At 49.9% G+C, this 15,061-nt stretch overlaps 1 protein-coding gene across 3 annotated transcripts in view; it reads left to right on the top strand.

Annotated features, from left to right (window-relative positions):
• The window catches only part of ADGRF3 (adhesion G protein-coupled receptor F3), a 39,701-nt gene extending 24,931 nt beyond the window's left edge, over positions 1-14,770 (top strand). For 2 of the 3 annotated variants that reach the window (XM_058426415.1, XM_058426414.1), the window contains exons 3-15: positions 5,735-5,801; positions 6,226-6,369; positions 6,835-7,008; positions 7,531-7,749; positions 8,642-8,851; positions 9,364-9,507; positions 9,694-9,890; positions 10,145-10,324; positions 11,194-12,576; positions 13,028-13,069; positions 13,160-13,222; positions 13,684-13,739; positions 14,342-14,579. In XM_058426415.1, coding sequence (XP_058282398.1) covers positions 7,566-7,749; positions 8,642-8,851; positions 9,364-9,507; positions 9,694-9,890; positions 10,145-10,324; positions 11,194-12,576; positions 13,028-13,069; positions 13,160-13,222; positions 13,684-13,739; positions 14,342-14,414 — 2,532 coding nt within the window. In that variant the 5' untranslated portion in view covers positions 5,735-5,801; positions 6,226-6,369; positions 6,835-7,008; positions 7,531-7,565 and the 3' untranslated portion in view covers positions 14,415-14,579. The other variant, XM_032172459.2, reaches the window with a different exon arrangement.
• Positions 14,771-15,061: the final 291 nt, after the last annotated feature.

Genomic DNA, 15,061 nt, shown 5'->3' with positions numbered 1-15,061 from the left:
CTAAATCATTATGTATATTGGAGGGACAAAGGCCAATCGCCTTGTGGTTCACTTTGGACTTGGGAGTAGGTAGGTGGCAGCAAGAAGTCCCTGTTGGTCTGAACTCCACTTTGCCTAAGACCTGATTCAGCCTGTGGGTGCTTCCTGACACCCCATGAAACTGATCGGTCCATAAGACTGTAAGATTTGATATAAACATATAGATATATAGATTTTTTTTGAGATGGAATCTCACTCTGTTGCCCAGGCTGCAGTGCAGTGGTGCAATCTCGGCTTACTGCAACCTCCACCTCCTGGGTTCAAGTGATTCTCATGCCTCAGTCTCCCGAGTAACTGGGATTACAGGCGCCCACCACCACCCCTGGCTAATTTTTTTTGTATTTTTAGTACAGACGGGTTTTCACCATGTTGGCCAGGCTGGTCTTCAACTCCTGACCTCAGGTGATCTGCCTGCCTTGGCCTCCCAAAGTGCTGGGATTAGATTACAGGCATGAGCCACCGCACCCGGCCAGATTTGATATTTTTATTAAGATCTTTTCTATTACAGAATACAAAATTGAAACATACAGAAAAGTAGAAAAATATACCAAATCCTACCATTTAGTTACAATCACTGTTTATGTCTTGGTGTATTTCATTTATTTATTGATTGATTTGATACAGATATTACCTAAGACCTCCAATGCACGGTGCTAAGGCGCTGGGGAGTACTGAGGTAAACTCAACACTTTGGAGAGCCTGCAGCATTTCCCTCCAGTCTTTCTCTAGATATCTCTGTACATGCAAAAATGTTTCAAGCTTTTCTAAAATCATAGGAACAGTCTAAAAAGTGTAAAATAAATATCAATTTTATCAATAGTTTTGGACACCTTGGACACCTTAGCTTTACTTGAACTAGGAATATGTTGCTCTCCTTACTATTCTCACTATTAGTCATGAACTCAAAGTGGTTAAGATGAGAGATGAGCTGGGAATCAATTAGGGAAAATTATGTTTTGGGGGTGGAATATGGAGGACCTTTCCAGCTCCAGCCCCATCAGCTTTCTTTTTTTTTCCTTTCTTTTTTTTTTTTTTTTGAGACAGATTCTTGCTCTGTCACCCAGGCTGGAGTGCATTGGCAGTGATCTCAGCTCACTGCAACCTCCACTTCCCAGGTTCAAGCGATTCTCTTCCCTCAGCCTCCCAAGTAGCTGGGATTACAGGTGCGCACTACCACACCCGGCTAATTTTCGTATTTTAGTAGAGATGGGGTTTCACCACTTTGGCCAGGCTGATCTCGAACTCCTGACCTCGTGATCTGCCCACCTTGGCCTCCCAAAGTGCTGGGATTACAGGCATGAGCCACTGCACCCAGCTTCTATCAGCTTTCTTTCTTTTTTTTTTTTTTCTTTTCTTTTTTTTTTCTTTTTGAGACAGAGTCTCACTCTGTCACCCAGGCTGGAGGGCAATGGCACGATCTCAGCTCACTGCAACCTCCACCTCCCTGGTTCAAGCAATTCCCTGCCTCAGCCTTTTGAGGAGCTGGGATTACAGGTGCACGTCACCACACCCGGCTAATTTTTTTGTATTTTTAGTAGAAATGGAGTTTCACCATGTTGGCCAGACTGGTCTCGAACTTCTGACCTCAGGTGATCAGCCCGCCTCGGCCTCCCAAAGTGCTGGGATTACAGGTGTGAGCCACCGCGCCCAGCCTCTATTAGCTTTCTAATGTCCTCAGAGTTAGTTGTTCCTTCAGTGTTCATGCTGATGGATGAACAGCCTTCCCTCCACTGGAGGCCGTCCTTGCCTCTCCTAACTGGGGGCTGCCATGGCTCAGTCTCCCCTAGGCACTGAAGCAGCCACTCTTCTGGGTCTCAGTCCACCTCTTCCTTGTGTAGTTCCTGGTCCTCAACAGACCATGTTGAGCATGGTCCAGCACCACTTCATGCCTTGACAGACTCCATTTGGAGACTGCGGCAGATGCTGTTGATGTCCCACATCCCCTTGGCCCATCTGAGACCGCCTATAGCTGCAACAGACAGCACCCAGCATGCTAATAGCATCCTACCTCCAGCACCTGTGTTTTCTCTCTCACTTCTCTCTCTGGTTCTCAAAACAGATTCTCCACCATTTTCATGTTTTCTGAAATCAGCTATTTACAAGAGCGATTGCTCCCATGAGTGTATTTGCTCTGTGTGTCTGCTCTTCCATTAGCAGCAAAACTGGCAAGGGGGGATTGGAGGTGGAGGTGGAGGTGGAAATGCAATGGGGCTATATTTCTACCATAGGTACTTCGTACTTCGTGTGTGTGTTTAAATCAACTTTTTTTGATTTAAAAAAATGTCTATGATTAGAAAAACTATATATGAAACAGCACACGGACCCATCCAGACCCTTAATCCCTTTCTCCAGAAGCAACAACTATTGTCAAATTTCTGATGTATTCTTCCAGAAATATTCTAGGGATATAAAAGTACAAGCATCTTAAATAGATTCCTTTTGTTTACATACATGGGAGCATAATATACATAACATATATTTAAACTTCACTACATATATTGGGGATCACTCCAAAATAAAGCTGCTTCACTTTTCCCCCACAACTTTACGTAATGTGTTGTTTGGAAATCCCAAAATTTATATAAGCTCTCCCTTTTTAATAGACATTTTGGTTGTTTAATCAACTCATTTGCTATCACAAACAATTCTGCCTTGAATATTCTTATGTACATGTTTTTACACACATGTACAACTATACTTTTAATACTTACAATTAAAATTTTCTCTTTTGATGATTAGCAGGTGAGAAATAGTATCTTCTTATTTGATTTGTATTTCTGATGCGTAAAGTTGGAGGTTTGTATATGTTTATCAAACTACTTCTTTTTTATTTTTATTTTTTTAAGATGGAGTTTCGCTCTTGTTGCCCAGGCTGGAGTGCAATGGTGCAATTTCAGCTCACTGCAACCTCTGCCTCACAGGTTCAAGCAATTCTCCTGCCTCAGCCTCCTAAGTAGCTGAGATTACAGGGATGCACCACCACGCCCGGCTAATTTTGTATTTTTAGTTGATACAGGGTTTCACCATGTTGGGCAGGCTGATCTCAAACTCCTGACCTCGGGTGATCCACTCACCTCGGCCTCCCAAAGGGTTGAGATTACAGGTGTGAGCCACCACACATGCCCATTATCAAACTATTTCTATTCCTTCTTCAGTGAATTGACTATTCCCATCTTTTGCCTATTTTCTATCTTATTGATATGAAAACTAGAAGAAAGTTCCTTTGTTGAGAAAATTATTCTTTTTAGGCCAAACTTAAAAGTTTTTAGAGAGTCAAATTTATTTCCTTTCTGGCTTCTCAGTTTTATGTATTGTTTAAAAAACCTTCCACAGTTTAAAATTATTTTATGAAATAACTTGATAATTTTTTCTAGTATTTTCTCAGATTATTTTTTACATTTAAGACTCTAGGCCAGTGCAGTGGTGCACACGTGTAATCTCAGCTACTTGGGAGGCTAAGCTTGAGCCCAAGAGTTTGAGGCTATGGTGAGCTATGATCATGAGCTTTGATCATGCTACTGCACTCTAGCCTGGGCAACAGAGGGAGGCCTTGTTTCTAAAAGAAAGAAAAAGAGCGAGAGTGAGAGCAAGCGGGAGAGAGAGAAAGAAGGAAAGAGAGAGAGAAAGGAAGGAAAGAGCGAGGAAAGAAAGAAAAAGAAAGAAAGAAAGAAAGAAAGAAAGAAAGAAAGAAAGAAAGAAAGAGAAAGAAAGAAAGAAAGAGAAAGAAGGGAAGGGAGGGAGGATTCTAGTCTATCTGGAAATTATTTTAGAGTAAAAATCAGTTCTCATATTGTTATCTTTTCTTTATTTTTCATTTGTAACCTTGACTGATCAGTGACCCAGCTTTTGAGGAGTTCAGAACAATCCAGATTTCCCAGGTCCTTGGGAACATGACTGAACCTGGCTTATTGACATGTTGCTGGTTGTGACTTCGAATCCCTAAGCCTCTCCTGCTCTCTGAGCTTTTGGTCCAGAGCCCAAGAGGAGCCTGGGCACCATCCTCACTGGGGCATGTGGGCTCCAGGTGGCCCCCACAGTGACCTGGATTCCCGTTTCACTCAGAGTCACAGGCTGTAGCGCTTCCTCTGTAAATTCAGCCCTGGCTCCCTCCCCTCTTCCCTCCCATCCCATCTGCACACTGCCCTGCCAGCTCTTCCTTGCGGAAATTTGCATCATGGGCTTGGAGGGACTGCTTCGTTGAGCCATGGTCTGTTCGGCTGCCCCGCTGCTGCTCCTGGCCACAGCTCTTCCCCTGCTGGGGTCACCAGTTGCCCAAGCATCCCAATCTGTGAGTGAGACTGGGGTGAGACCCAGGGAAGGTCTGCAGAGGCGACAATGGGGACCTCTGGTTGGGAGAGACAAAGCGTGGAATGAAAGGATAGGTAGTGGGGAAAGGGCTGAGGGGAGAGGAAGTAATGTGTAAGGAAAGTGGATGCTTTGTTATGAGATCTCTGAGAACTCAATTTTATTTTCCTGGGTGTGGGGGATAGCTCTTGTTTCCTTATTTGAGTCCCTGTAAACTCATATGATACCTGCTGCACTTTGGATAAAGGCTCGTCCAGTCAAGCTGGCCATTTAAAAAGAAAAATAAAAACTTTGCAGATTTGGAAACTATTGGCTTAGAGGATGGGAGAGAATCTGAGGAAAGACATCAGAGTCTAGAGGGTGCCTTTCCATCCACGTTCTCCTCAATAGATAGCTATATCTATGCCTATGTCTATGTGTATATATCACTAAGCCTAAATCTATCTCTATTGCTAAATCTAAGTCTATCTTTATGTAAATATATATCTGTATCTCTATCTATATCTATACCTTTTTTAAGACATGCTCTCACCATGTTGCCCAGGCTGGACTTGAGCTCCTGGGCTCAAGTGATCCTCCCACCTCAGCCTCCCAAGTAGCTGGGACTAAATGCACGTGCCATTGTGAACAGCTTATACTCATGTCTTATCCATATTCATATCTATATCAATATCTGGTTTTGGATAGATATCCACACGCACACGCAGGTGCATATAGACAGGGCTCAGGTCTGTGACACAGTGAGCCCCTCCATATTTCCTGAAGGAAGGACTGCCTGGTTCTCTCTCCTTGGCCCAGCTCCGTCCTCACCTCCCTACCAAACAGACCCTTCCCTGCCTGCCCCATCCCCCTATCTTCTAGCTTTGGCTGATGGCCCAAGGGCCAGACAATGTGGGCCCAGACCTCCACCCTCACCCTGACAGAGGAGGAGTTGGTGAGAAAATAATGTACAGGAACCAAAGACGAAGGAAAGAGGCCGCCTTCTGCTCACCCTGCTGTCAAATCCTACAGAAGGAATAAACTCCCCAAGCGCCTGGGCCCCAGCCAGCTCTGTCCAGCCCCGCTGCTGGAGCTCCAGACCCAGCCATTTCAATTAGCCTAGAGGCCCAGGGGCAGGTAAACGCAGGAAGGAATTAAACAAAGCATGTTGACTTCCCAAGGCGTGCCTGGTTCCTGGTCTTGGGTGGGATAGCAGGGTTCCTGGGGTTGCAATCCTGGCACCCCCTAACAGAAGCCTGCTTTCCCTTCCTGATGTCCTGATGTGTACACTTGATTCCTGGCAAAAAGAAGAGCTGGTTGAGACTGAGTCATGCTGGCTGAGACTAGTCAGGTTGGCCCCTAGGGTGCCTTTGGAAGGGACTTGAGGTCTCCCCTCTGTGTTCTGTTCCAGGGACAGAGTCAGGCTGGAGGGGAATCTGGATCTGGGCAGCTCCTGGACCAAGAGAATGGAGCAGGGGGTGAGTGGACGGAGGGGGAGGAGATGGGAGCCAGGAATGAGGTGGAAACCCAGGACCCAGAGAGGAGAGGGCGGGTGCAGTGAGGGACTGCTGGCGGAGAGAGAGGACTGGCTCCGATTACAGTCGGACAGGTCAGTGACCAGTTCTCTAGCGGTGAGGCCTGGAGTGAACTCATTTGTCTTTGGAGTGTCATCCATAAAATAGGTGTTGCTGGACGGATGATGTGAAGCCGTGTATCTGAAGGCACCGTGCCTAGGGGAGGACTTGTTCCCTTCCTGAGCCTTGTCTATGTGCACCTGGACAGGCTGTGGGAGGGGGTCTGCTCTGCATTCCTGGGACTGGCCAGCTAGGTGAGAGAATCCAGAGGGGACCGGCTTGTGGCCTCGCTGCCTGTCCTCTCCAGCTGTCCCCTCTGCCCCCGTAGAAACAGCGCTGGTCTCCGTCTATGTACATCTGGACTTTTCAGATAAGACCTGGCCCCCTGAAGTCTCCAGGACCCTGACTTTCCCTGCTGCCTCAGCTTCCTCTTCCCCAAGGCCTCTTCTCACTGGCCTCAGACTCACAACAGGTACCACTTGTGTGGGAAGGGGGCTGAGAGTGAATGAACATAGGCTCCCGGGCCTCCTGCAGCCAGCTTGCCTGAGACTCTGTGAGCCCCTGTATTTCCTGGAGGAAGGGCTGCCTGGTTCTGTCTCTGTGGCCCAGCTCCTCCCTCACCTCCCTACCAGACAGACCCTTCCTTGCCTGCCCCATCCCCCTATCTTCTAACTTTGGCTGATGGCCCAAGGGACAGACAACGTGGGCCCAGACCTCCACCTTCACCTGTTCCCTGGCCCCCGAGACATCTGCTGCTTTGAGCCCTGACTGAGGAGGCAGTCCTGATGCATGGGCCTGACTGAGGCACCTGTAGCTTGGGGATTGGTCCAGATACCCAGCCCCAAAGCCTCTCAGGCATCAGGCAGGTGTCTGCCCTGCCCACCTAGCTTCCTCAGACGCCCTGCCCACCTCCCCTTCTCTTCTCTCTGTACCTCAGAGTGTAATGTCAACCGCGAGGGGAATTTCTATTGTGCTTGCCTCTCTGGCTACCAGTGGAACACCAGCATCTGCCTCCATTACCCTCCTTGTCAAAGCCCCCACAACCACCAGCCTTGTGGCTGCCTTGTCTTCAGCCATCTGGAACCCGGGTACTGCCAGTTGCTGCCACCTGGTGAGGAAGGTTGGGAACTTGGAAACCAATGGCCTTAAGTGAAATAAATGTTCTCGGTGGTGTTTTCCTCTCTGAGCCTGTAGTTTGGCCGGCTGGTCCAAGCACAGCTGCTCCTCTGGGTGGGAGAGGAGCCATCATAGTAGACCACAGGCCCTGAGCTTGGAACCTGAATAGGGAGACTAATGAGAGAGGCCCAGAGACATAAGGACAAGGAGAGAAAGTGCTGGAGTGACTGCTTTTTACCCTAGGAGGCAGGAAGCAGCTCCAGTAGCCCCAAGATACCTGTGCGGGGGAGAGGCATAGACCAAATCTCGTTGGTTTCCAATAACAGATAGAGTCTTCCAGGCTGGACTGCAGCAGCCACATTCAGATGCCCATCCAGGGACAAAAAGAAAAATTTAAAAAGCTAAGGAGGGAGTGTGGAGGAATGGGCTCCAGAGTCAGGGGAGAAGCCATTGCTCAGCTGCATCTGAGGGCCACGAGTCCCTCCTCCAGGGTCCCCTGTCGCCTGCCTCCCTGCAGTCCCCGGGATCCTCAACCTGAACTCCCAGCTGCAGATGCCTGGTGACACACTGAGCCTGACTCTCCGTCTGAGCCAGGAGGCCACCAACCTGAGCTGGTTCCTGAGGCACCCGGGGAGCCCCAGTCCCATCCTCCTGCAGCCAGGGACACAGGTGTCTGTGACTTCCAGCCATGGCCAGGCTGCCCTCAGCATCTCCAACATGTCCCATCACTGGGCAGGTAGCCAGCCTGTCCTCTCCTTGCCTCCTTTCTCCTTCCTCTTACTTCCCTTCTTCCTCCTCTTCCTTCTCTGTTTTCCTTCACCTCTTCTTCCCACGCCTTCCTCCCTTCTCCTTCCTTCTTTTCTTTCCACCTCTTTCTCACCCTTTTCATCTTTCCATTTACCCATTCTGGGGAAACAAAGGCTAAGAGGTCCCTTGGTGTGAAAAATTGCAATGTGGAAAATTCTAAAAATGGCCAGCTGTTTTCACTGTGGTCTGGGACTTCTGAGACCCTTTTCAGGGTTTACAAAGTCACAACTATTGTCCTAATATGCTAAGATGTTATTTGCCCCTTTCACTCCCACTCCCTCAGGTGTAGACAGTGGTCCTTTCCAGAGGCTACAGGGCCATCATGAGATTGAATGCAAAAGCAGATGGGAGAACCCAGACATGGGCAAGATTTGGAAACATGTAAAACAAAGTCACTTGTCTAATTATGTTTTGGAAAAAGTAGTTATTTTTCATAAAAATGTTTCTGTTAACAAAAATACTACAATTCTCCACACAAAATTGTGTGTGGAGAATACCGTCTCAATGTCTGCTGAGAACAGATCCATGTTTTTCAAGATGCTAAAATGGCAGGGGTGGTGCGGGAAGGGCATCTGCTCTAGGGAGAGCATGAAATTCATGGGCATGGGCTGATAAAAGAGAGATCTCTTCTACCTCCTAGAAATCCTTCTTGGGGACAGGGAATGTCCACCAAAGGGGCCATCCTAGGACCTTGCTTACTGGGGTTAAGCACTGGGTGGCAGGCAGAGGACGGGAACAAGGCTGTGGCTTGGAAAGCAGCACAGATTCTGTGGTGCAACAGGGCCCAGAGGAGCCACATAGTGCAGCACACGTGTCTGCAGGTGAGTACATGAGCTGCTTCGAGGCCCAGGGCTTCAAGTGGAACCTGTACGAGGTGGTGAGGGTGCCCTTGAAGGCAACAGATGTGGCTCGACTTCCATACCAGCTGTCCATCTCCTGTGCCACCTCCCCTGGCTTCCAGCTGAGCTGCTGCATCCCCAGCACAAACTTGGCCTACACCGTGGCCTGGAGCCCTGGAGAGGGCAGCAAAGGTATGAGAAGGGGCCAGCAGTCAGGGGTCAGAGGGACCAGGGGGCAGCTAGTCTCCTCCAGGCAGCTGGGTCTTCAGCTCATGAGAAACAGAGGCCACAGTTCAACCAGAGAGTGGGATCCAAGGCCAACACTGTTTTCTACCCCATCAGAGCCATGCCACGTCTATTGCCATAACATAACCACATGTGTATAGGAAACTTTTGCAAAATGCTGTCATCTACACAATCTCATTTAACTCTCTATGGAATTAGTTTGATGACAGTCCCCATTTTACAAATGAGGAAATGGTGGAAACTGAGTCCTAGAGCTTGTTAGAGACCCCACAGTCCCCTCCAGCAAAATCCAAGCTTTCTTCCTCTGTCCAAGTGGAGCCCACACATCATTTGGCTCTTCCCCACTGCTTCCTCTGTTTCTGAATTGCTAGAAAGACTGAAACAGCATGTCAGAGCCTGCTAGGTTCCAGGCCTGTCCCTGGCCCAGTGACAGTTCCCTTCTTTCGTTTTGCCCTCAGCCTCCTCCTTCAACGAGTCAGGCTTTCAGTGCTTTGTGTTGGCTGTTCAGCGCTGCCTGATGGCTGATACCACGTACACTTGTGAACTGCAGAGCCCAGGCCTGGCTCCACTCAGGGTCCCCATCTCCATCACCGTCATCCAGGGTACGCAGGGCCTGGGACCCAGTGGGCTGGTCCCAGCTGCTTGCCTTGGGAGCACGGGCTCTCTTGCATGGCTCGTCCCTGCCCTGGGCAACAGGACCAGGCTTCGGGGCCCGCACGGGGTTCTGCCCAAGGAGAGGCTCAGGTGAGGCTGTGATTGCTGAGTACCCCCTGCTCGTCATTCTTCAGATGGAGACATCACCTGCCCTGAAGACGCCTCGGTGCTTACCTGGAATGTCACCAAGGCTGGCCACGTGGCACAGGCCCCCTGTCCTGAGAGCAAGAGGGGCATAGTGAGGAGGTTCTGCGGGGCTGACGGAGTCTGGGGGCCTGTCCACAGCAGCTGCACAGATGCGAGGCTCCTGACCTTGTTCACTAGAGCCAAGGTGAAGCTTCCACCCTGCTGCCCACGTGCCCCCTCTACGGCCCACCCCAGCCTCTCTAGGACCCAGCTTGCAGACCCTTTTCCCCGAGGCCCAGCCCACAGGCTGTTCAGCTTCTCTGAAATGGAGCCCTACCAGAGCCAGGAAGTAGGTGTGGGAGGGCTCGAGAGGGCCAACAATCTCCATGGGGCTGGGATGCTCCTCTCAAACCATCATTCCACCATGTGTCCCACTTCCTGCTGTCTCATCTGTCTCAGCTGCTGCAGGCAGGCCAGGGCAGTCCTGCTGAGGAGGTGCCACAGATCCTGGCACAGCTGCCAGGGCAGGCGGCGGAGGCAAGTTCATCCTCCGACTTACTGACCCTGCTGAGCATCATGAAATACTTGGCCAAGGTGGTGGCAAAGGCCAGAATACAGCTTGACCGCAGCGCCCTGAAGGTGAGATCTCTGAGCCACAGTGGGGGCCAGCTGGGCATTCGGGGGGTGAAGACTCCCCACCTGTGGGCACTTCTGTCCCTCTGATGTCACCATGGGCTGTCAGGCAGCAGACCTTTCCAGAGTCCAGGGGCCTGCTCCTGGTCCATTTCTCCTCTCAGACACCGGTCTCTGAGGCTGCAGAATGGAGGCCTGGCGCTGGGAGCACATGGGGGTTGGAGGCAGGAAAGGGTGTGGAGACATGAGGCCCGAGGCATGTGTGCGCATGCAGGAGTGTGGCTATGACACAGACAGGAAGTTTCCATGGAGACGCTGAAGTGTGCTTGACTTTGCTGGGCTCACCTAAATCGGCTCTCAGTATGGGCATCCATTGGTGACCCATGAGCTGCAGCCAAAAGTGTAACAAAGGGCAATGATATCACACACCGTTCATGCCTAGGAATACATAGCATGTGTGAATGCACTGACATGCATGTGGCCGTCACCTCCAGGACACGGTGCCCTCTACCACTGCTGGTCACCACTCCCAGCTTTGCAGACCTGGAGGGGCCAAAGAATGGGACAAGTCCCCTCTTAGAACCTGAGTGGCCCCAAGGGATGGAGGGGGAAGAAGGGTTTTCAGCAGAGGGGCTGGGTGCAGGTCAGGGGACATTTCCTTAAAGATGCCCACAGGTGGTTGGCCGAACAGCTCCCTGTTCTTCCCATCTAGAAAGTCTCCCTTCACAGGCCTGTCTTCCTCTCCCTTTTCTCTCCAACCTTGGGTCGCACACTGGACTGGGAAGGGAAGGTGTGGGTTCTGTAGTTCTCATTGCCCCCAGCTCAGTCCTGTGGGCGCCAGCAGACGGGGCTCATTTTTCTGTTGGGTGCCACAGAATCTCCTGATTGCCACAGACAAGGTCCTAGATATGGACACCAGGTCTCTGTGGACCCTGCCCCAAGCCCGGAAGCCCTGGGCAGGCTCGACTCTCCTGCTGGCTGTGGAGACCCTGGCATGCAGCTTGTGCCCACAGGACCACCCCTTCACCTTCAACTTGCCCAATGTGCTGCTGCAGAGCCAGCTGTTTGGACCCACGTTTCCTGCTGACTACAGCATCTCCTTCCCTACTCGGCCCCCACTGCAGGCTCAGATTCCCGGGCACTCACTGGCCCCACTGGTCCGTAATGGAACTGAAATAAGCATTACTAGCCTGGTGCTGCGAAAACTGGACCACCTTCTGCCCTCAAACTATGGACAAGGGCTGGGGGATTCCCTCTATGCCACTCCTGGCCTGGTCCTTGTCATTTCCGTCATGGCAGGTGACCGGGCCTTCAGCCAGGGAGAGGTCATCATGGACTTTGGGAACATAGATGGTTCCCCTCACTGTGTCTTCTGGGATCACAGTCTTTTCCAGGGCAGGGGGGGTTGGTCCAAAGAAGGGTGCCAGGCACGGGCGGCCAGTGCCAGCCCCACTGCTCAGTGCCTCTGCCAGCACCTCACTGCCTTCTCTGTCCTCATGTCCCCACACACTGTTCCGGAAGAACCCGCTCTGGCGCTGCTGACTCAAGTGGGCTTGGGAGCTTCCATACTGGCGCTGCTTGTGTGCCTGGGTGTGTACTGGCTGGTGTGGAGAGTCGTGGTGCGGAACAAGATCTCCTATTTCCGCCACGCCGCCCTGCTCAACATGGTGTTCTGCTTGCTGGCCGCAGACACTTGCTTCCTGGGCGCCCCCTTCCTCCCTCCAGGGCCCCGAAGCCCGCTCTGCCTTGCTGCCACCTTCCTCTGTCATTTCCTCTACCTGGCCACCTTTTTCTGGATGCTGGCACAGGCCCTGCTGTTGGCCCACCAGCTGCTCTTTGTCTTTCACCAGCTGCCGAAGCACCGAGTTCTCCCCCTCATGGTGCTCCTGGGCTACCTGTGCCCACTGGGGTTGGCAGGTGTCACCCTGGGGCTCTACCTACCTCAAGGGCAATACCTGAGGGAGGGGGAATGTTGGTTGGATGGGAAGGGAGGGGCGTTGTACACCTTCGTGGGGCCAGTGCTGGCCATCGTAGGCGTGAATGGGCTGGTACTAGCCATGGCCATGCTGAAGTTGCTGAGACCTTCGCTGTCAGAGGGACCCCCAGCAGAGAAGCGCCAAGCTCTGCTGGGGGTGATCAAAGCCCTGCTCATTCTCACACCCATCTTTGGCCTCACCTGGGGGCTGGGCCTGGCCACTCTGTTAGAGGAAGTCTCCACGGTCCCTCATTACTTCTTCACCATTCTCAACACTCTCCAGGTAGGTGATGGGGGTGGCTGTGTTTTTGCCCTTTTAGATGGTCTAAGTCACTGCCGATCTCTTCTCTAGGAGGTACCAAGGTGGAGCAGAAGAAACATAAGTTCAGGAATTTTGGAAGGCTTAGGTGTGGATCCCAGTTCCTCCACTGAGTAGCTGGATAACTTTGGACAAATTACATAACCTCTCTGAGCTTTGGTTTTCTTATCTGTAAAATAATAGCTGATTTTGTTGAAGAAATCAAGAAATTGTCCGTACCCAATCCTTTGCTATCCCTTTTATAACCATAACAATAAGAAAAGCACCTGAAATGGATCCTATGCACCAAATGGTGGTAACAGAAAAATTGAGACGAGAAGCCTTAGGATGTGAATTACACAGGACAGAAGGAGCACGTTGATTTGGGTGGATCCCTTCCTCCTTGACCAGCTTATCCCCATGTCCCTCTTCTCAGGGTGTCTTCATCCTATTGTTTGGTTGCCTCATGGACAGGAAGGTAAGTCTGCCCACCTAACCCCCTGCCTCACTTGCAGCCCGCAGGCTGGGGCTGTGGCTGGCATAAGCGGAGCATTTACCTCTCCCACAGGTACGAGAAGCTTTGCGCAAACACTTCTGCCGCGCCCAAGCCCCCAACTCCACCATCTCCCTGGTGAGTTGCTGGCTTCAGATCCTCAGCTGTCCATCTGAGAGCATGTCAGAAGGCATTCCATGGCCTTCCTCAGAGGACATGGGCACAGCCAGAAGCTGAGAGAAGATTGGGGTTGTTTTTTAGAATGAGCAGTTTTCCGGTTCCAGCTCCCCACCAGTGGAATGAGCAGCCTGGTCAGAGCAGTCAGGATCAGGGTCCTGGGTTCCCGATTATCACCTGGACTCCTGCTGACTCTCTTTTCTCTGGTTTCTCCACCTAAAAATCTGCCTCCAGTTAGCATTTGAAGGAAAAGTGTGGGATCAGTACTCATGGGAGTTACTGTAGCTGAGAGCAAATTTTCTAGGATTCCTGCAGCCCAGGCAGGAGTGCATGTGAGAAAGTGAAACAGATACAACCTCTTCAAGGGAGAGTTGACAATAATAATAATTGCCCTGCAATTGGGCCTTTCCACCCCTTCTTAGGCCACAAACGAAGGCTGCATCTTGGAACACAGCAAAGGAGGAAGCGACACTGCCAGGTGAGAACTAGGCTTACTCAGGGGCAGCATAAGCAGGGTGGAGTGAGGACGGTGTGGCAAAGGGCCTCCTGGCAAAGTTCTGGAGAGAAGCCTCCTCTTTCTATACCCAGCCCACACCAAAGGTTAGGAAACAGGTTTTTCTAGGGTAGCCATTGCTAGATGGCTGGGAGACGGTGGAAATGTCAGAGAGCAGAAGGCATAGCACCTTATCTTGCTTTCCAAGAAAGCAAGAAGTTTCACCACCACCAGTCCTTGACTCGGTTTCTCTGAAAATTCCTTTTCACATTATCACACTTTTAATTATCATGAGAGTCATGCCTTGAAGGGATTGCCATGGGTGGGCTTGGTATCCAGAGGGGAGGGCAGCCTGCAGAAGTTGGGCTCAGTATCCATTCACCAGCCCCAAGCTCTTTCACAGGAAGACAGAAGCTTCAGAGTGAAGCACACACGGCCCCATGTTCCTGCAAGGGAGTTGAGGCTGTGTGCTTGAACCCACCAGATGAGCCCTGGCCCAATGCTCTGAACTCTTCCCGCCTCCTGGAGCTCAGCTCTTGAGAAAGGCAGGCTTATATTTCCCTTAGTCACACTCATTTATCTTACAGCTCACCCCTTCTCATTTCTAAAGTATCCAGCAAGAATAGCAGGAAAAATGAGCCAAAGGCACCTAATGAATAAGCCTGACTTTGCTCCAGAAATAATCAACAGATATCAAAGTGCGGAATAATTACAAGTAAACTTTCTCAACCAGTTTTTAACTACAACAATACATGTTGTGAATGAATATATTTGATAAAAATGGTTTTAATTGACCTATTCAGCAAATTCTGATTATTTCTTTTTCAATAGTTATGAAGAAAGGATGACTTAATTGACTGATCTTCCAAACATTGGAGATGAAGGGCAGAATTTGATTTGTCTCTTTTCAAGTTTAGGAAAAGATGAAGTTCATTGGTCCCTCTTTCTTTAACCTTTAAAAAAATATATAAAATGTAAGTTTCATAACCATATCCATGTATAGAGGCATTGATTGATATAAGCACGTTGTAAGAATAGGTTATAAAAATTTAAAGTTTAATATAAATTTATATCAATTAATAAAGTTTAATTTATATTTAAAAATGAATACTAGAAGACAATCTTTTTGAAGACACCAAGATATCTATCTGGCTGAATTAACTTATGGAATTCATAAGAGGAAGATGACAGGATTCTGAGAAATTTTTAAACTAGATACATGAAAAAAGTCTGATGAATTGGTCTTTGTTAATTATGCAATTCATGGATTTTTTTTATAAAATGGGGCGGGGGCATTTTCTGTTAAA

This window comes from Hylobates moloch, unplaced genomic scaffold (genome assembly GCF_009828535.3).
Source record: "Hylobates moloch isolate HMO894 unplaced genomic scaffold, HMol_V3 SCAFFOLD_13, whole genome shotgun sequence".
Lineage (NCBI taxonomy): Eukaryota > Metazoa > Chordata > Mammalia > Primates > Hylobatidae > Hylobates > Hylobates moloch.
The sequence above is the reverse complement of the archived record's forward strand: the minus strand, read 5'-3'. Positions and strand labels throughout refer to the sequence as shown.